The sequence below is a fragment of the Lycium ferocissimum genome, chromosome 6 (genome assembly GCF_029784015.1).
Source record: "Lycium ferocissimum isolate CSIRO_LF1 chromosome 6, AGI_CSIRO_Lferr_CH_V1, whole genome shotgun sequence".
NCBI lineage: Eukaryota > Viridiplantae > Streptophyta > Magnoliopsida > Solanales > Solanaceae > Lycium > Lycium ferocissimum.
The window spans coordinates 2,871,957-2,894,658 of NC_081347.1; the positions used below are offsets into that span (position 1 = coordinate 2,871,957).

The following is a 22,702-nucleotide window of genomic DNA, read 5'->3' on the forward strand; positions in this document are numbered from 1 at the left end:
CCCAATTTGTTCTCTTAAGAAGCTGTCAATTCTGTGTGTTTGGGTGGTCAATCTACTTTTTCTTTTAAATAAATGTTAAAAAATATCAATTTACAATGAGGAAAACATAATGACTTTTTAAGACGGTGGCAATGGTACTGATTTTAATAAATGAACTTGGACTTTTGATTATCCAACCCGGTTGTATTGGAGTAAATCACAATTTATCATAGACGAATCTAAAGTGTATTCGTCGGGAGAAAATGCTGAGCAAAGCTGCTTCGCTCTGATGTTTTGTCTTAAGATAAATCTCCGAGCTACTTTGCTAGAGCGGGTTTATGCTCACCGTCTATGTCTTTATTTGAAAGTTATTTCCTTTATAAAGAAAAAGAGTGGGAAAACTTTGATGTGAGGAAAATCAATCTATAAAAAAGATTAATTATCTTAAAATCTCTTAATTTTTAAAGTAATTTCTGCTAAGATAATAAATCTTATCATAGGTGCACACCAAATGGTTTGACTAAGCATTCCTTATCTAGAGATATTGTCACGAAGATAGATTTGAGGGGAAGAATTAAGAAGTGACATTTGGAAGCACACTTTTTAGATTTTCGAACCTTCGAATTTGAAGATGTAAGACGAATAATGACTCTCTTTGTTGCGATATATCATGATTTTTTTTTTTGTTGGTTGAAATCTTATAGTATATATTAAGAAATTCATCAAAATATTTATAAATGTTTGATTATAAATTAAGTTATTGTTATATAATTACATATAAGAATTTATTTATGCGTGCAATTTATCATATTTTATTTGTTTTGCCACGTCATTTAGAATCTTACGTAATCTCTTCTTCTTTTTTGTCTCTTTTTTATAGAAGGTAGATTTGTTTTTTCTCCGTAAGTTACATTGTCTTCTTCTTTAACCATAAGACACATCATGATTTAAAATTTATTAATATACAAATTAACATTGTAAACAAAGTCAACAATTTACGTAAGTTTAAAGTAAGAAAAGAAAACATTTTGTCTGATCTCAAATGGCTCCGTTACATTGATTAAATTCAACGGAAATAAAATGGAACTCTTACCAACGGTCTCAGAAATTATTTAATAACGATCTTTGTTAATAACAGTATAAAAAGTTATAGTTTTGTTATTTATTGAGGAGCCGTTATATTTTAACTTTATATATTATCAAAATATTAACAAGTTTCGCTGGAAATTGTAAATGCAACATATAAATATGAAAAAACATTACTCATCATACCGAAATATTTGTTTGTTATCCATTCTTGAGACAACTATTTAGTAATGGCCTTTTTATTTTTTATTTTTTACACAATTCATGAATCTTTTTACTACAGTTTAAAGATTAATTCCTTTTGAACAAACTGAAAAATCTTATGAGAGAACGTTTGATTACGTCTAAAATTTGTACAAGACGTCTAATGTTTTATCAGTTCCGAGAGCTATATATATTTACACAATTTTTAAAAATAGTGAGAGGATCTAAATAGTGACCTAAAATGAATATTTACGTAAATCGGCTACAAATTTTTTATATTCAAATTATTTTAGTTATAAGAGATTTTGTTTCTCGTACGCGGATCTTGTTTATTTTTTCTTCTTTTGAAACGGACTGAATAATATTATTGACTTTATATTCGGTTGGAAAAAGGATTATTTTTTAAAGAGTTGTTAAAATTTCAAACTTTGGATGACAGCTATACGTTGAGCATGTTAGCCTTTCAGGTGAATGGTGTCCTATTGTTCGAACTTTCTTTGCATTATCTTTATTATTGCCTTTCCAGTGAGACAAAAAGGAATTAATAATACAAGTTGATAAAAAAAAATAGTATTTGTTTCTCATCTTGGTATTTATTACATGCTGAGACTCAGACTAATAGGATTTGTATAAAAAAGATCACTTTGGGAGTAAATAGTTTCCTATCAAACACGGCTTCATCCTCGAGCTGTTCGAAGTCGAGATCTATTGTCTCTAATTAAGGATGAAGAAATATTTATCATTCCATTGCAAAAAATAAATAAATTATGAGAGTTCGAATCTATTTGGCAATGATCACAAGTGGTTAAAACTTGGTAGGATTTAATATGACGCAAACATGTCGGAAGTAAGTGTTTGAGATTATTCACATTTGAATATGATGCGAATATGTTGGAGCATATTTTAAATAAGTGTTTGTTTATACATTGGCCTGTTATTTCGATTTCAAACTTGAAATATGAAATTTAAAGTCTGAACAACAGGTTTACTCACAAAAATTCAACTAAACTTTCTTGTTCAAATACAACTTTAACTTTCAAATACTATTTTTCAACTTAACTTCAAATACTACTTAAAAAAAAAAAAAAAAAAAAAACCAATTCCTGTCCAAACTCATCTTAGTTCAACATTGTGCTCAAAATATCTGGAGGAAACTTGAAAGTTTTAGAAGTGAAGTTATTGAGTATGATTGTTGTATAAATCCAATTCAAAATATATAAGAGTTAGCCAAAAATTTAGGCTAAAACAAGTGAGGTTATGCACCAGACCAAAATCCTATTACTAAGCACATACGACCAAAGATCCTCGGAGCAAGGTGTCATCGAACTCAAGCGGATGCTCATACGTCACAAGATCGAGAGAAGGAGGGATCTAGATCAGAACGATTGTCTAATTCAATAGCCGAAGTACGAATATCTAAGGGGAAGAACGTAACGTCTTACGGCTCTTAAACTAGATTAAATTGAATAAAAACCATATAAAAGTAATTAGGAGAAGGAAAAAAATACAAGAAGACATATTGTTGGCGTGAGCGTCCAAGTATTGTACCGCGCTAGCAATACAGTCGGTTCAGACCTCTTTTCAGCATAGCACCTGAGGCTAGCATTTGCATTGTGATAGCACCTAAGCCTCAGTTTCTAGCGCGATAGCACCTTAGCCTAGCATGTGCATAGCGCTGAAACTGAGGTTCAAACTAAGAGCCGCCAAGAGAGGCTCAAACTTTTTAGCAATGAAGTAATTCCAATTCAAAAAAGACAAATATAGAATAAGTCTTACAAATTACTGGTACTGGCAATTACATCTGCCGTCGTGCTCTTGGTTATGCATAGAAGACTTTGAAACCTCCAAATTTGATAATTTTAAGCATTTATTTATTTCTTCATGTATTAACATTTTTTTGCCATTTCTGCCATTAATCTTTAAAATCTTTTGCTCAATTTGTTAAGTGGGATCATGTTTTTTCACCTTTTTAATAGTTTTAAGTCCTAAAAACTGTCTTTTCAGAAATCCAAAATTACTGATTCCAAATTTCCAATAACTACTAAAAATGAAGTACTATCCAAAAATGCTTTCTTCCCCAAAGTGAAGTTTATTTTTGGATGAAAAAATGCTTTTTCTACTTTTGAATTTGTGATTTGCTAGTTGTTAACTTTTTTTTTAAAAAAAAAAAAAAAAAAAAAACTTTATATAATGGGAAAGATGAGGTAAGCTCTTGGGATCTAAACCACAAAAGAAAATTTAAACGAAATATGAGCTACTTTATGAAAAGCTTTGACAATGTTATATATTTTTTACCAAATTAATCAAGGTAAAATATGAGTAATTCATTCGCATATTTATCACTTAATTAGGTTATACTAACCTAAATTTGTAACAGTTAAAGTTAGCTTTTTCTTATTTGATATAAACATTATCAGATGAGTGTTTATCCAAGTTTTAATTTTATTACCGTTAAAGGTTGTGACGGGATAATAAATATTCTTTCATCCTTAACTAAAGATCTCATATTCGAACCCTGAAAATGAAATCATCTTCAGTAATGAGCGCTTTACCTCCAAATTGGAATCTCTCAACGCTCTAAAACCTGCATAGAACATCAAACGATTTTTTTAAAAAAAAGTTTTAACATAAGAACATGTTCGAACCCTAAAAATAAAATCGACTTTAGTAAAGAGCACTTTACATCCAAAATGATCTATATATAACATCGAAAGGAATTTTTTTTTTTTTTTTTAAAAGTTTTAATCCCATAAAAGAAAAGTCTTTATTTCTCTACCTCCTCTTCTCACAAGATTCACCGACAATTCCGACCTAAATGACCACCATTTTTTTTTTTATCACTTTATTTGCTTTCATTTTTTATATTTTAGTAGTTAAACCCTTACTTCTTTTTCTTCAATTTTCTATTCTACTATACTCACTCCACCTATTTTATTAATTATATATTGAACAATAATTGTTTTGGAGTACCAAATTACAGCAAAATCCATCAAATTCATAACACTTCTTTCCCAAATCCCAACTAGTATTTCTCTATCTTCCCAGCTCACACACACACACACACACACACAAAAACACTCTCTCTCTCTCTCAAAAAAAAGTAAACTACCAACATGATATCCACTCCTTTGAAGAACAATTGAAGCAAAAAAAAAAAAACATCAAAAAACCTCTTTGGGGGGTTTTAGGTATTGTGTTTCCCTCAAAATGAGCTCAAAAATCTTGATTTTTTTCACTATTTTAGTTTCAATTTTCATTCTTACAACATCAGACATTGTCTCAGACCGTACTACATTATTATCTATTCGATCTGTTTTACGTGGTCGTTCACTTTTATGGAATATTACAAGTCCAACATGTTCTTGGCCTGGTGTTATTTGTTCACCTGATAAATCATCAGTTCTTGAACTTCATTTACCTGGTATGGGACTTTCAGGTCAAATCCCACCTGGTTTATTCTCAAATCTTACTAAGTTAAATTTCATTAGTTTAAGGTACAATTCACTTTCAGGTGTAATACCAAATGATTTGTTTACACCACTTCATGATTTAAAGAACTTGTACCTTCAACATAATTTCTTTACAGGGAAAATACCTGATTCTATTTTTAATTTGAGTAATCTTGTAAGGGTCAATCTTGCTCATAACAATTTTTCAGGGTTAATCCCTGAAGATTTTAATAAGTTGAGGGGTTTAGGTACACTTTATTTGCAAGATAATGGATTTTCAGGTCAAATACCTGATCTGAATTTACCTGGTTTGGTTCAGTTTAATGTGTCTGATAATCAGTTAAATGGTTCAATTCCTAGTAAACTTTCAGGTCAACCTAAAGATGCATTTTTGGGTACTTTACTTTGTGGGAAACCACTTGATTCATGTAATGGTGGGGGAGATAATGGGAAAAAAAAGAAACTTTCTGGTGGAGCAATTGCTGGTATTGTAATTGGTTGTGTTGTTGGTTTGGTTTTGCTTCTTTTGTTGTTATTCTTTTGTTGTTGTAGAAAAAAGAGTGATAATCAAGAAACAAGATCTGCTGATGTAGCTGGTGTTAATAATAAACAAGTGGAAGTTCAAATTCCTGAAGAAAAAGGTGTTGAGAGTAATAATGGTGGTGGAAAAGATGGGTTTTTGGGTAGTGCAATTGCAGCTATTGGAGTTGGTGGGGGTAAAGATAAAGGAAAAGCTGAGGCTGTTTTAGCTGATGGAAAAAGTTTAGTGTTTTTTGGTAAAACGGCTAAGAATTTCAATTTGGATGATTTGTTGAAAGCTTCTGCTGAAGTTTTGGGCAAAGGGACATTTGGTACTGCTTATAAGGCTGCTTTGGAATCTGGTATTACATTGGTCGTGAAAAGATTGAGGGATGTAACTGTACCTGAGAAAGAGTTTAGGGAGAAAATTGAAGATGTTGGGCAAATGAATCATGAGAATTTGGTTCCTTTGAGAGCTTATTACTATAGCAGAGATGAGAAGCTTCTTGTTTATGATTATGTCCCAATGGGAAGCCTTTCTGCACTTTTACATGGTAAGAATTTTTTTTTTTTTTTTTTTTCATGCCATTGTAGTACAGTAGTGTTGTTTACCATTTACATGATCTGCAAATTTTATTTCTCTGATTGACATTGATGCTGCTGCTTTCTGTGTTGCCCGGACTCTTAAAATGTTGATTGTGCATGTTGGATCCTCCAAAAGTAGTGTATTTTTGAAGGATCTGATACGGGTGCGGCAAGATTTTTGGAGAGTCCGAGCAACATAGGCTGCTTTTGCTGATTTTGTGGAACTAGTGAATTTGGACATTCATTTGTTTTCTTGGATCTTGTTATCTGAGTTGTGTAAAAGTTGTTGCTTTTGGCTAATGTGCTGTAGTTGCATTATTGTGTCCCCAAATGTGTTCACGAGATGCATTTAGAATAGTTCAAATGAAGCTTCCTTTGGCATTGGAATGAGGACCACTTTTTTTGTTTTTGCCTTTAGATGCTGAATTTTCAACTTATACTGTCAATAGTATTATGTAAACTTGATCTATCATTGAAGTATGCTGCTACATTGTGTATGTTTAAGCTGATTTTATCTTAATCTGATATGATAAACATTGTGTTTAGTGAATATGAAATCTGCCTTGTCTTATATGTTACTCCACCTGGAATGGCTTTACAATCTGCAATTTATGCTGTACGAACTCGTGTTTTCATCATTTAGATTGACACTAATTTTATCCACAAGTGAATGATCTGCACAATTTTAGATTTCGGAGGAGTTAAGGATGAAGTTGTAAAATTTCATTTATGATTAGGACAGAACTTGTTAGTTCACTGATTTCAACAGGGCGACACAAGATCATATAACATTTGATCCGTTTGTATGGATTTAAGCCAAATGTACCTTTGTTTGTTAACGTATCAACTACATTCTGTTAACATTTAATCGTATAACAGTCATGCTTTCTGTGGAACCGATCTTTCATGTGATGTTATATCACATGCTTTCTATAACATTAACAGCATTTTGCTATAGTAGCCAAAAAATATCGGAACAAATGGTGCTGTTATATAGAGGTTTGACTGTATATGTTGGCAGTTAGAAAGTATTATTGCATAACTTTTATGTCACAATAGTTGATCATTCGTCTCTTTTTTTTTTTTTTTTCTACAGGCAACAAAGGAGCAGGTAGGACACCATTGAACTGGGAAACAAGGGCCGGCATTGCCCTTGGAGCTGCACAAGGGATTTCTTACCTTCACGCACAAGGCCCCTCAGTTTCACATGGCAACATTAAGTCATCCAATATCCTCCTCACCAAATCCTATGAGGCCCGTGTTTCAGATTTCGGGCTTGCTCAACTCGTCGGTCAGTCATCAACTCCCAACCGCGTTGCAGGTTACAGGGCACCAGAGGTAACCGACCCTCGTAAAGTCTCCCAAAAAGCAGATGTCTACAGTTTCGGAGTCTTGTTGTTGGAACTCTTAACGGGGAAGGCTCCCACGCATTCAGTAATGAATGAAGAAGGCGTTGACTTACCGAGATGGGTTCAATCTGTTGTACGAGAGGAATGGACAGCTGAAGTATTTGATCTTGAACTCCTTAGGTACCAAAACGTCGAGGAGGATATGGTCCAACTCTTGCAACTTGCAGTTGATTGCACTGCTCAGTACCCAGATAGACGGCCTTCAATGGCCGAGGTCACTAGCCGGGTTGAAGAACTCTGCCGTTCTAGCTTCATCGATTCTGGAGGCGACATAATTGACAATGCAGAAGTGCAAACTGCATGAAATTGATCAAGAAAATTAGTTCCATCACATTATTTGCCATTTTTTTTTTTTTAAAACGTTTTCGATTGAGCATTTCGATTTCTTTGTTCATTCTTGGAGTTCTTCAGTGAAGATCAATTGTTCATTTTTTTTTTTTTTTTTTTTTTTTTTTAAGGATTTATTTTCCAGTAGCAACAGAGTTCCATTAAGTTCTGGTTGGCAGTTGAAATGGGGCTGTTTTTTAGATATTAATGTATTCTTTTCTGAAGGTGTGATGAACTGTATAAATAATTGAGATGACCTTGTAGTTACAACTCATTGCATAATTTTTGGATTCTTTAAGATTTGCTTCTGATTTAAGATTGATTTGTTGGTAATTATCATTAATGTTGTGTAATGTCAACAGCCAGCAATGCCATGTGAGTTTATTCCTTTCAAGGGGTCTAAAGAACCTTATCAAAATTTGAAGAGACTTCAATGTCTTTCTCCGTCCGTTTATAGTTTGATCTGTACATGTATTTTCACTATTATTTTAATACAAGCAAACAGATATCTAGGATCATTTCTGTATCATTTCAATTAGGTAAACATCAAAACAGATTAAAGCCTACCAACCACTGTGAAAACTAGTTTTTTAATTATATACACTGACTGTGCAAATGAATTTTTACGCTATCAGCGTATTTAGCTCGTTATAGCAGGTTACTTAATTTATTTTCCAAGTTGATTCTTACTTATTATGGTCGGTTACCGGTAGTTATTTTACTTTCTTACTTTCAGTATCACTATATATTTTGCAGCAAATTACTTGATTTATTTTCAGGTTGATTCTTACTTACTATGGACGTTTAATTGTAGTCAGGGCAGATCTATTCTGCTTACTGGCTCATGTTTATAAGTATTTAATTGTAAAATAAGTTATTATTGTAATATTAACTTGAGCAAAGTTATAGGAATGCGTAAACTTTAAATCCTGGATCCGTTTCTGCTTGTAGTTATCTTACATCTACACTATCGATGTATTTAATCCGTTGCAGGAGATTAATTGATTGTTTTTCAAGTTGATTCTCACTTGTTATGAATAATAATTACATTTAGGTGTCTTTTAGACATTCATAGAAGTTATATTCAGTAAGAAATTTACTCAAACTTTGGAGATAAAGAGAGGTTGCTTGTATAGTTAACAAAAAGAGACATTTTTCCAACTATACAAAGAGACGTTGTTCCAAAAAAATTACAAGTTTGAAAACGATTTTAAAACTACTTTCCACCAGACAAAATTGAATTAGAAGCAAAATCAATTTAATCAAGTGTTATTATTCTTGAAGTTATGAAAATCATTCATTTGCTTTTGAATAAACTAATAGGTACTGGTTAGTATTCGTTCAAAAGAAAAAAGGACCTCGAAGGAATAAAAATATATATATTTTCATAACAGTAATATAAGTTTAATAAGCCTATCTGAGTGGTATTGCATGTGCTTTTATGATTTTGAAAAAACCCCTTTTAACAGAAAAATAAAATTTGAAAAGACAAGGATACCCTTCAGCAACAGAGCTACAACAATTAAGGAGTCACAAAAAATCAGACTAATAAACTCTTGTGCATCTCATTTCATAAAACAGATTTAACTCAATGTTTAAGATGTTAAAAACACCTTATTTATCATATTAGTGATAATAAAGTTATAAAAAATGAAATGGAAAAGTTAGCTGTTAAAGAAAAAATCACATGAACTGAGAGAGTGATAGTATTAAACATTTTGGAAAGTTCTGACCAAGAAAGAGTATCATATGTTCCGTGTTTCAAGTAGTCAATATGCCAATGCCTATTATGAACAAATAATAATTCTTAAGTATAATTTATTACACTTAATAGCTGCAACCAAATATTGAAACATATAAAATATACAAGTTGGTCACTTACATTGCAAAAAAAAATAGCCCAAAACTTACATTACAAAAAATAGCCCAAAATATACAAACATATACAGACACTTATACCAACATATACAAACATATACAAAGGCACAGAGAGAGTGAGAGAGAGAGAAAAGTTTGGATCATTTTTTGTAAGAATTAAAAAAAAGGATCAATTTTGGTAGCATTGTTGCCCCAATTAACATACTATGTAATTTTCTCTTAAAATAAAGAGGTAAAGTAATTTTTGAAAATTCCTGTAACTAGTAGGGAACTTGAAAGCAGGGTCCCAAAACTAATAGGGATGGTATGAAGGGTGCTGTAGAATTCTACTTTGAAATGCTTTGGCCTGGATTTGGTGTTCGCTCGTTTTAAATCAACTTATTTATGAGTTATGACAAACCCCCGTTGTTGTCACTTGAATTTCATCTTCGTACCCATGACTTAAATTATTATAGGCCGCCACCTCATCCCCCTCAATATGAACTAACTCATGTCAAATCACTTCTTCTCAAACTTGACCCTTATTTATACATGCCATACGACACGTTCTGTAACAACTTCAAATTCACGATACAGACACTGTAATATATTATAATCTTAACTGAGAATTAAGGGAACAATCAAGGGATAACCAGAAAGAGATGAGAAAGCAGAACTTAGAGAAAGGAATGAGAGAATACAGACTTCATAACAGCTAGCATAACTGCCGATTCACAACGATAATTGTGTTTGTTTTGAAGAGCTTTGAAAGGGGAGAGAGTTGATAATGTGCACGCCTTGCTCACATGAGTTTCATGGAGATTGCATTACAACCTGGTTACAGAAAAATCATTCTTGCCCTATTTGTTGTTATGATCTTCCATAAGTAGCTACGAGCAATTTAGCGACAAATTCGGTTAGCTACGAGCAATTAAGTGACAAATTAGTAACGGGTGATCAAAAATTTCTATTGCATACGAGCAATGTAGCAACGGATTAGCAATGAAGTTCATAGTTAATTATTATAGGTTTTTTTTTTTTTTTTTTTTTTTGGTAGTGCTATTTGTGACAAATAATTGATGTAATTAAGGAAGTTGAGTTGAATAAAACACTTGGAACAAGATGAGAATTCCAAGCTCACTTGCATAGGTTGCATTGATAGTTTTTATACATTTGATATTGATATTCCTATCACAAGCAATTCCTTTTGATCCCTGTTGTTTAATGATAAGCTCGAGGAACTTGACCACAGTGGGGTGTGGATATAGTGTTTTTAGGTCATCCAAGGGACCATTTGGAGGATTGTGGCCTAAATCTCTTTTTGATCAGGGATTTGTTTTTACAGAGAGTTCAATTTCTTCAAAATTATTTACTTAGTTTCTGTTTATGTTTGATCGAGACACCGATTATTCTTTTAGAAATCGCGTCACAACCTTTTAAATATATAAATATTAATTTATTAGCTAGCCAGTTTTTGGTTTCAAAATGTATTTGCGTTTGGTCCATGTAAAATATAATACTAATCATTAGCTTACTATTTTCTCTTAAATCTGTTAGATAAAGATGATGGAATTTTCCGAACATTATTAGATTCAAATCTCACTCCCAATTAGTAAAAAAAATATATATATATATATGATTTAAAGTTATTTACGTGTTGATACTTTATGCACAACCTGATATTTCTGACATGGAAACGGTTACAAGTACTATTCAAATGAAACGAACTATGACACATGTATATTTTAGTAGTTTTCAAGAGATGAAATTACATCCGCTAGCCAATATACATAATCTGTACATATATTATATGTATATTATACATCTGTTGGGCGGAACGAAACCACAGGCTAATACTTTAATGGAGATGTGGCCTGACATCAAAATGACTAATTTACATTTCTTGTTATCGCGCGTGGAATTCGTCATCAAGATGGAGTACACACTAATGGTTGATCAAATTTGATAGATTCACCCTCAGAAACAAGAAGTTCAAATGAGATTTCAAAAGACGATCTTTTTCTCCACGGCTTCATTGATAGAAAAAGATTGTTTGGGCTTCCCTGCATTTGATCCCACTCATACCTCCCAGCCCTGCAATTTTTGGACGACAGTTTTAGAAGAGATTGCACGAATTGTCCTTGAAATGGGATGGTCTTTAATTTTAGGCCTTCAAATGGGCTGGTCTTTATTTTTTGTCCTTTAGCAATCATTTCTTTGTGCGGATTGGCCTTCAAATGCACTGGTCTTTAATTTTTGGCCCTTAAATTGCTGGTCACTAATTTTTGCTTTTCGCCTAATATCATGAGATTTGGGGTTTGAATCCCAGCATAGTAAAAAAAAAAAAAAAAAAAAAATCGCAAGGCACAGTTCGTAGCAAAATTAAGCCTATTCGGGCTAAAGTTAGACCTTAAAGCAGAATTTACAAAATTTCAACTGAGTTTAAAAAAAAAATTACTTTAATACAAACCTTTATCTTAAGGTACAGTTTTGCCTTATGCCTGAAGGCATAACTCTGTCTTAAGGTAGAGTTTGCCTTATGCCTAAAGGTAAAGCTCTACTTAAGGCAGAGTTTGAAACTCTGTCTTGCGAATCTAAACTCTACCTTGCGATTTTTTTTTAATTTTAATTGAGCGGGAGTTCAAACCCGAAACTAAGGGGTTTTAGCGAACGACAAAAATTAAAGACCACCAATTTGAGGAACAAAAATGAAAGACCTATTTTGTATAAGGACAATTGTGCAAACTTCCCTTAGCAATCACGCTTATGCCCAACGGGGCATAAGTTAGTTATCATGCGGGCATAACTTGTATCCTATTATGATCTTTAAAATATAAATTTATGGCCGGAAAAAATTATTTATTCTGAGAGGCTAAAATTAAAAACGAGCACAAAACAGGGACAAAAGTGCCAATTAGCCGGTTATTTATGTTAATTTCTCTTATAATAACTCCTTAAACCTTATGTAGCTGCGGGATTCTTTCTGCCTTCTGTTGAGTTGGAAAAAGGGTTAGTCCATTAGAACCCTGATCGTTAGTTTCTTTTACTTTAAAAACATAATAATAAAAACGTTAGTTGTAGAAATAGGTAATCATGATTTAGATTTTAGTAATCTATTTTGTTTTCCTCATAAGATGTTTGACACAGAAATCATGCCCATAGGATTTTGAGGTGTTTTATTCGCAGAGGCGGAACTGGGATTTTAACTTTATAGTTTCTGAATTTTAAAACTATAACTTTTAAGTGTTAATAACTGAGTTCAAAATTTAATATGAATGCACATCTGATGAATTTGATTAACATAAATGTACAGTTTGAGCAAAAGCTATTGATTTCGGTCGAACCGGTATCTGAGTTGCTGCCTCTGCCCCCCTTTATTTGGAGTAATACTCTCATGTGGGCAGATAGAATTTTCTGTTAGAAATACTGATTTGAGTTCTTGATTTTAGAATCATGTTCATAGGATGAAGTTATCGGATTCTATTTTTGTTAAAATTCAATTTGTTTTAGGATGTTATATTGTCAGGAAATCATGTATACAGGCCTTTTTCATGTTTAACAGCCCTTTTTTCCTTGTCCATGACTATTTTTGTTTAACGAGAAATCGTTCTCGAGCCAACCTTATGGGTCAATCAGTCTTCAAAATTCGGGAATGATGTGCCCGCTCCTCTACTTTTTTCCACTTAAATACCAAAGTTAGTTTGCTTGACACAGAGCTCGAATGTGTAACCTAGGACACAAGTCCCTCAACTTATGCCGGGTAAGCTAACTCGAGGCCTCCTGGTCCATGACTATTACAGTCTTGTACGGATTGTATTGGAATGAACTGAGAAACTTGTTTCATCGAACATGGACAGTAATGGTATAAATTATTCGTACCCATGCTTACACCAAGTCAGTAGATGCATGATATGTGTTTCCATAAACACTTTTAGTATTTAACTCGTAGTTAATTAACATGTATCCTCACTTCATTAATCATTTGACTACTGTGAATTTATATGATTTGATGTAAACACCAGATACAAATAGGATTCTACCTTTCTTGCACTGACGTAGGACTCCTAAAACTTGGAACATTACTCCACTCATATATATAACTTACGCCTATAATAAGAAATCGTATATCTCATTAGAACATCTAGACTAGGCTTTTAATAATCCAGAGGCACTGCAAGTTAGCATTATTATGTTGAACTATATATACTTGTTTTATTATTCAATTTTCTCTTCTTTATATCTTTTAATCTTCTATGTCGATTTATTTAATCGTAGCTAAATTTCTATATGGTCGTGCTTCATAAAAAAACTGTATTTGGCTTGGATGTATGAAGCAGGACTAATGAATATTCCTTTACATATATATTATTTTGTTTGCTCTAACATTATCCACCAATTTATGCAGACGATCGATACGAATTTTGAAGGAAATCAACGCGCCAAAACTATTTTGTGGGGTATGTCAGAGAAGCGTTATATTAGTATTTCATTTTTAAAAATGCTAATGTTGTTTTTCAAACACATTCATAACATCTTGAATAATGAGCGAGGTCTGATTTTTTTCTTTATTTTTTGCCTGAGCCATATATCGGAGCATATTTAATGTATATAGATATGAGCTGATAGTGAGTCCACTTCACATATAGTCGTTCAATTTCACAACTTATGCTTCTCTATATATCTGCTACAAAATCAAGATAACTTGCAAATTATAATATGAATGTACTTTGTTTTTTCACATTATAATTAGGTTTGGCAATTCAAGTAGCTTCAGCAATAGCTTTCAAAACCATTGGTGCTCTATTTCCTATTGCTTCCAAAACTATTTGGTGATCTAGTACATATTGCTTCCAAAAACATTGGTGCTAAATTTACTTAAAAATATTCTTGCTCTGCCTCCCAGTATATGTGATGAATAGGAAAGCCCTGCACAATGCTTCTGCAAATCCTGTTGCACCTGTCAGAAAAGTTGATAATATTGTGCCCCGTGAAGAAATGACAGACTGATACAATGATGTAAGTACAGTAGAAGAAATGACAGACTTATACAATTATGTAAGTACAGTAGAACCCCTCTATAACAGCGTTACTTGTCTTGATTTTTTTTTTTTTTTGCTCCTATATCGAAATGATGTTATAGGAAACATGCACATTTGTGTAGCTTTCTTCTTTGATATTTGTTCCTGGTTTTCGTACACACACACATATAGTGAACTACTAAAGCTTTTGTCTAGTCCTGTCTAGGCTATGGAAATCCACTTTCCAGAGTTAATAATTATGGATATGCTCAGCAGGTTACCACTGCGGTCTCTTCTTCGATTCAAATGTGTTTCAAAATATTGGAACACATTAATACCTGAACCGTACTTGAAGATGAAGCATTTCAATCATGCCAAGGATAACCAAAAGTCCCAAAAATTTCTTATTAACCGAGTATGCTATAAGGATTGGTACGATCGACTTTGTTCTATTCTTCTTCTTTATCATTGGTTCAACCTATTGAGGAAGTACAAAAGCTTGATTGCCCTTCAAATAATAAACCGTGCATTTGTAAATTATTATGCTGTTGCGATGGCTTGGCTCTGCTTTGGTCTCGTAGAGAACTTTTGTTGTGGAACCCATACAGAGGAGAATCAATAGTACTTCCTTATCCCGAATTTTCACTAGCTAGTTTTTGCAATTACGGTTTGGCATATGACTCAACTACTGATGACTATAAGATTCTTAAGATTGAGAACGAACGTGTTGATCCCAAAGCACCTAGCGAAATTCTTGAACCGGTCATAAATTTCCAAAGAGTTGGGTTTCTGTTGTGTTTCATCATCATCATCTAAGCACTGCAAAGGGTATGGTTTCTTCCACAAATGCATTAAGGTTCCCATACCGCACCAAAAAAAAAAAAAAAAAAAAAAAAAAAAAATTCTTGAATTGAGGAGAGGTTCATGCAGAAAAATTGACGAACGTCCTAGCTCGTGGTTTACACAATAAGCTGGATGGTAAGGATTCTTTGGCATTTCTACATGGAGCATTTCACTGGATTGGTTTGGATGTTTCATATAATTATTCTGTCGTTTCATTTAGTGTATCAAATGAGGTGTACGGAGAGATACCGTTGCGAGAGATAGTTTGCTCTAGGTCCAACGAGGTTTACCCAAAACAAACATTTCAGTATTGGGAGGACTGCTATGTACTTATATTGTACTAATAGGGATGGGGAAATGGGCACTTTTAAGTTATGGGTAATGAAAGACTACGGTGTTAAGGAATCTTGGATTGGATTGTTCACTATACAAGAGACCAAACTTTCTTTAGCCATACCAAAATATAGGTCTGCGGATGGTGAAATGATACTCTACTTCGAAGAGGACAGAAATCATGGTTTTAGGACATTCAAGGGACCATTTGGAGTGTGGCCTCATTTACTTGTTGCTTGTGTTTGGTTGATCGAGACAGAACTTTTTTTTTTTTTTTTTTTTCTTATTCTCGTAAGTTTATTGGTCTCAAAAGATATTTGCCTAACATACGGGCTGCTACATGTGCATCTGTTTCTTTTGTGATGGGCTAACTGATCTGGGGATCAGAACGGGTCAAACCCACCAGTCCAACAGGAAAAAGTCTGTTACGTAGTTATTTTATTTTAATTTCTGTTGGCTTCTTTTTAAGTTTAAGCACTAAATTAATCGCCTATTTGATTCAATTGAAGGTCGAATTTGTAATGCGAATAAAACGTGTACAAGCAGTAGAGGACGCAAGAGTTTTTGTAACTGGTATCGATGTTTATACAACATATACATGTGAACGTGTAAAGGTAAGAGATAACCTTGACCCATTGGTTAAATTTTGTTTTAAGCTACAACAGGCCGTGGGTTCAATACTACATAACCACAATTTTTAGCCATAGAGGTTATATTTAGCCATAGAGGTTATATTTGCCAAAGGTATACTTACGTTGAGGTTCGAACATGCAACCTCAAAACAAAATCATGCGCTGAACCGACACTTCAAGCGACACTCAATGTTAAGGGGTGTCATTTTCTTCCTATATATCAGTTTGAGCACAATATATATATATATATATATATATATATATATATATATATATATATATATATTAGCCGGTTTAAACCAAATCTTTTTTATTTGTCGCATGACACTATCTAGCGTGATTTAACTTGTTTGGTGATTTTTTGGCCGAGCAGGTATATATCACACTCATTTGTATTTATACATTCAAGGCTTGGTTTAAACCAAATACTAAAATTTTATATTTTTATACTTTGTGGAAAAAATTAAAAAGAAATGGCTTATCACTATTATGAGACTATCTAGCTTGGTCCAACCCAACCCTTTATCGGAGAGCGCTTGTTGGGTGAAATATTTTGGGCGTAGCAAAGAATACTAAATTAATTAATTTTTAAAAAAATATAAGTAAAAAATATCACACTCACTTACTACTAAATAGTAATTAGCAAGAGTAATAATTTTTAGTCTTAAAATTTATATTATGTTTAATTTCCTTTGCCTATAGGATTAAAAATAATAATTTATACCTTGAATTTTTTCTTCTATGATATGATTTCGCAAAGTATATGGGTGGTAGAATTTCAATAAATAATAATTGAGAAACTAAAATTACTAGTATATTTTTATACTTTGTGGAAAAAATTAAAAAGAAACGGCATATGCTCATATAAGTTTCAATAGTGGAGGATTTTCTAAACGTGCATAGTTGCATGGAATATATGTATTTTCTGATAATGAACAATTGTTAAATAAAAAAAAATGGAATTTGATATACGTCGTAAGTTCATCTTTTCGTTTTCTCAATTTTTTTCTTTATCATGTTTTCCCTACAAATAAAGATATAAGCTTGAAATATTTTTCTCCTTTATTGAAATTATTTTAAAAATAGAAAGTATTTTAAATTCATTTTCAAACTTGTAGTAACATTTTCGACTGATGTCTCCTCTCACAGCTAGCTACCTAAGAGGTAGCTAATTAAACAATGTCTTAATGAAAAAAAAATTACTAATTACTAATGACTTTTCATTAATCATCCAAGATCTTCAACCACTAGGGCTTCCCACGTTTTGTTTTGTGCATATTGTAAAAGTTTATAATGGGATCAAAATGATTGAGGCTAAGGTAATTTTCTCACTTTAACTAATTTTTTTCATTAGTTTGATTGTTTGGTTACATGATATAGCGTCTTCGTGATCACTTTTTATTGTTAAATTTGTGGGGTGACCTCCTAATGATCGATCCTACTGTGGTAAGTTAATAAATACATCTCTTGTTTCAATTCTTATCTCTTCTTTTTTTTTCCTGATTTTCTGATTTGTTTTGTGCTAAAATTTGCAATGGGATCAAAATAATTGAGGCTGGGTTGATTTTCTCTAGTTATTTACTTTAATTGAATTTTTTTTCTTTGACTCCTTGGTTGGTTACATGTTATAAAGGGTTCTGATGATTCTTTATTTTTTGATGAAGAGGGTGACCTCATAATGGTAGATTATGAAAGTCTTGCTGAATTTGATGAGGCTCATCTCATTGTGGTGAAATCCGCTGAGGTAATTTTTTGTACTTTGGATATGAGGCTCCTGCATCCTTCCATCACGGCACGATTGGTTTCAGCAGTGTTACATATATGTAATCTTATTTAATACTAATTCATATAGGTTTCTATTAGGAATAAAAGGAAACTAACCGAAATTCTAATCCTAATTCATATGGGTTCTATTTACCATTTAGGAAAGTAAAATAAAAAGGAAATTAAAAGAAGGCTTTTCAACTTATATTGGATTTCAATATTTTCCATGCACTCCAAATAATTTAGACAATAAGTAGGGTTTTTATTTTTTTCATACTTGTTGCCAAACTTCACATAAAGACATTAATATTTATAATAGTGAAGATTAGTTAAAATTAGTAAGATGTTAGCCATGTGTTTTAAATGCATTATTTAGGATGTAGTTATAAATACTTTATTTAATAATATGAAGATTTTAGTAATTTAGTTCAAAATCCTAAAATGTTCCTCTTAAATGGTGTAAAAATCACGACCTATTTCAAGTAGGATATAACTTCAAACTCTACTCAAACAAATGAGTCTCAAATTCGATTACAACACTTGCAATTCAAGACTCAACCCTGAGCCTTGCCCCAACATTATCTTGATTGTCGTGCCCCCACACAAGTCTACTTAAACTTGAAGCAAATTATTTTCTCAAAATAAATGTAACCTATCACAGGTTTTGGGTGAGCAAAATGGTTACAACTCAATAGCCTACTACAAATTGAACTAGAATGGAGCTTGAAAATACAAATGACCAACTCTCCAATCTGATTCGTTACATTTAAAGAACTGTGTCGAACTTTCAAGATAACAGTGTGTAGATGAATTTGACCAGTAAAAGTATGTGGACCGTATATATACAGTCAAACCTTTCTATAATTGTCATTCATTATAATAATATTTCTCTATAATGATCTGAATTTCTCCTGAACCGATTTTTCATGTTATATTTTACGTATCTATAACAACATTCTACCTATAACAACGTGACATTCAGTATTGTGGTACACTCCTTGTAAAATTATCTACCTATAACAGTCATACTCAAATAATGTGTAATAATATTTGTAAGAAATATATGATGTATAAAAATAAAATATTAAAATATTTATGGTAATCATCAAGGGAAAGCTATTGAATTCCTTTTTGCTGAAAGTTTGGACAAAAATTTTCGTCAATTCAAGCATTATATTATCACTAAGAGATTGAAATTTACGAAACAACCTATAATTGTATAATTATTACGTCAAACTTGACACATTTAAATTTTCAATTGATTTTAAATGCATATGTTCCTTAGATTTCAACTCTTTATTGGTACAGTACAACTAGTTATTGATTTATTAGGCACCTCCATTTTTAATTAATAAAATATGAAAATCCATTGAGATTTTAGAATTAACAAGTATTTTATTTTTGTTTATAACATAAAAATAAATTTGTGCATACTTTTGTATATAACAGCTAAATGAGATTCAAACATCAAATATCATTATACATACATAACAACACTTCACTATAGCGATTATGAAATTTTCGGACAAACGCTGTCATTATAGAGAGATTTGACTATTAGTTAATTAAGGAAGGTAAAGAACCAAATTAATTAGTCATAAGAATGTAGCTAAAGCATCATCATCATCAACAACAACAACCCGGTGAAATCCCACGTGGTCTCAGGTATAAGAGGAAACAGACAAGAGACCTTACTCCACCCGTAGGACGGCTGTTTCCGAAAGACCCTCGGCTCAATAAAAGCATAAAAAGAGGTGATAAGGCTAAGAAATTCAAAGCGATATGGAAATGCAAATAACGAAAGCGACACGGATAAAATAGGATAATCAAAGTACGGAAATAACAGATAATAGCAGAAATTAGAGCACAAGAAATTATACTGCGATAATGCACCTACTAATAAGGAAGGATAACGAGACTATCTACTAGCTTTCTACCCTAATATGGGCCCTCAAAACCCTCCTATCTAAGGTCATGTCCTCGTAAGTCAGAATCGCGCCATGTCCCGTCTAATCACCTTTCCCCAATACACTACCCCTACCTCTTTCCGAAACCATCCACGGCCAACTCCTCTCACACCTCCGCACTGGGGCATCTGTGTCTCTCCTCTTCACATGCCCAAATCATCTCAATCTTGCTTCCCGCATCTTGTCTTCCACCGAGGCTACTCCCACCTAGTCCCGAATAGCCTCATTCCTAATCCTGTCACTCCTGGTGTGCCCACACATCTATCTCAACATTCTCATCTTGGCAACTTTCATTTTTGAACGTGAGAGATCTTAATCCGGCCAACACTCCACCCCATACAACATAGCCGGCCTAACCACCACTTTGTAGAACTTGTCCTTAAGTTGTGGTGGCACCTTCGTCACATAGACTCCGAAGCGAGCCTCCATTTCATCCACCCCCGCCCTACGACGCGTGACATCATCGTCAATCTCCCCGCCGCTCTCGTACGATGTGAACACCCAAGATACTTGAAACTACTTTTCTTCTGGATGGCCTGGGTACCAAGCCTCACTTCCACGCCAATCTCGAGAGGTGCTTCACTGAACTTGCACTCCAAGTACTCTGTCTTGGTCCTACTCAGTTTAAACCCTTTAAACTCCAAGGTATGTCTCCAACCTCCACCTAGCGTTAACTCTGCTACGAGTCTCGTCGATCAGGACTATGTCATCCGCGAAAAGCATACACCATGGCACCTCACCTTGAATTTGCCGCTTCAATCCATCCATCACCAAGGCAAATAAAAACGACCAAGCAGTCTGATCCTCGACGCAACCCCATCACAATCGGGAAGTGCTCCGAGTCTCCTCCTACCGTCCTTACCCCGGTTTTCCTCCCTCATACATGTCCTTGATCACCCTAATGTACGCCACGTATACCTTTAGCCTCCAAGCATCTCCATAGGATCTCTCTTGGAACTTTGTCGTAAGCCTTTTCTAGGTCGATGAATGTAGCTAAAGCATATAATAATAAATCAATTAGAATTCTTTTACAACAAAACTGTCAGGAAAATACTTTGTGTAATTATGAATTATATTACACCCATTAATACACAATTCTTTATTTCTTATTTATTTGATCAATTACGTGTTCAGTCTTTATAATCTATATATCTATATAAAGGCAGGACATGAGGCCGCTGACGTGGCACTCTCCCAAGCCAGGATTTAGATTTATCTTTTTCCTCATTTATTTGATTTTTCTCCCAACATTCTTTTAATTCAGTAAAAATAAAAAAATGCCAAATGACACCCATTTAAACAATGGACCGTTTCGCCTCACTAAGGAAGCGATGCATCCGGTCCGTTTGCTATTTCAGATTTCCCGCTTCCTAATTCCGGTGTAACTGCTAACTTACTGCTCCATTTAACAATCATTTCTAAGTGAAAGCAAATTTTATCCTTCTCTCCTCAAAATTCAGGTAACACATATTCGTTCATGTCACTCTCTTCTTAACATCTTCGCATATACACTTGTATGTTAATTTTTTATACATATATCATTACATTCACGAATTGAAATTGCTGCCAATTAATTCAGGTTTGAAATGGAGATTAGCTTTGTTATATTTGCCTCTCAAAGTCACACTTCAATCTTCAAGGTTGTTGATTACCATTACATGCATGATACCAATTTTGATTTTAATTTTCATGTACTCTTTACTTCTTACTAATTAATCTTAAATTGAAATTTGTTACCCTTTATTTCTTTCTTTAAAATAAGAAGAAAAAGAATTAAATTAAATCTAAAGACATGACCTTTATATTTTGTTAGGGCCTTCAACAGGGCAGTGTGCAGCGAACTCTTGCAAGTCGATGAAACCACCGCAGTCAGTGTCAACCTCTAGCATCATCGTCGTTTTGGTGACACATCATGTAAGTCTCTCTATATATGATACCCGAGAATCAAGAAATTGATAAGGCAAGGGTTTTTGTGTTTGATAGAATTTTGGAACGACACCTTTCACCCCTTTTCCTTATTTATTTTGGACTAGTAGTTAAAAGCTTATCAATATGGGCTTTGTAAGCGGGTTTTTCCTATTTTTCCCATGGAAGTTTCCAAAAATTGTGGTAAAAGATAAGTTAGGCGTCAGACGGTGGCTATGTATATCTGTTAGCAAAAGAATTATGGGAGGTGGTTGAATAGAACAGAGTGTTGGGCCGGTGATCAAAGATGAAGTAGTACTGCTTATTACGTCGAAACTTAATACATGCCTAATTTATGAACTTCAACATTTAAAAACGAAGTGAAGATGAGAAAATTTATATTACGTAATTTTTCCCTATAAAGTAAGTGTAACTTCTATTCCCCAATTGAGAGAATTGTCCGAGAACTTTATAAAATTATAAATGCTGAGCAATGCATTATATATATGTATTTGTTTTCTTCTGTTTTACTTCTACGATGTATATTTTCAAATACATTTGATTATAATTTTTTTCATATATATATATATATATATATATTTAACTTTTTTCCCATCTTTGTCAACTAAATTTACACAAACAAATGTCTGACGCGCGTCGGGCGGATTGATTAACTAGTAAGTTAACAACCTTACCAATAACAAAATCTTTTTCTATTAGGACCGGGTCACCCAAATAACCTTACCCATTCTTTTTCATTCAGCCCAATTTTATTTTAGACAGTACGCATATTCGGACTACTCTTTCAATTCAAAATTCACATTT

General features: G+C 33.1%; 1 protein-coding gene across 1 annotated transcript; it reads left to right on the top strand.

Moving 5' to 3' along the window:
* The first annotated feature begins 4,183 nt into the window (after positions 1-4,183).
* LOC132058920 (probable inactive receptor kinase At1g48480) lies at positions 4,184-7,840 on the top strand. The gene is made up of 2 exons (XM_059451344.1): positions 4,184-5,791; positions 6,919-7,840. Exons 1-2 carry the CDS (start codon positions 4,477-4,479, stop codon positions 7,533-7,535), a joined length of 1,932 nt encoding a protein of 643 aa, XP_059307327.1. The 5' UTR covers positions 4,184-4,476; the 3' UTR covers positions 7,536-7,840.
* The last annotated feature ends 14,862 nt before the right edge of the window (positions 7,841-22,702 follow it).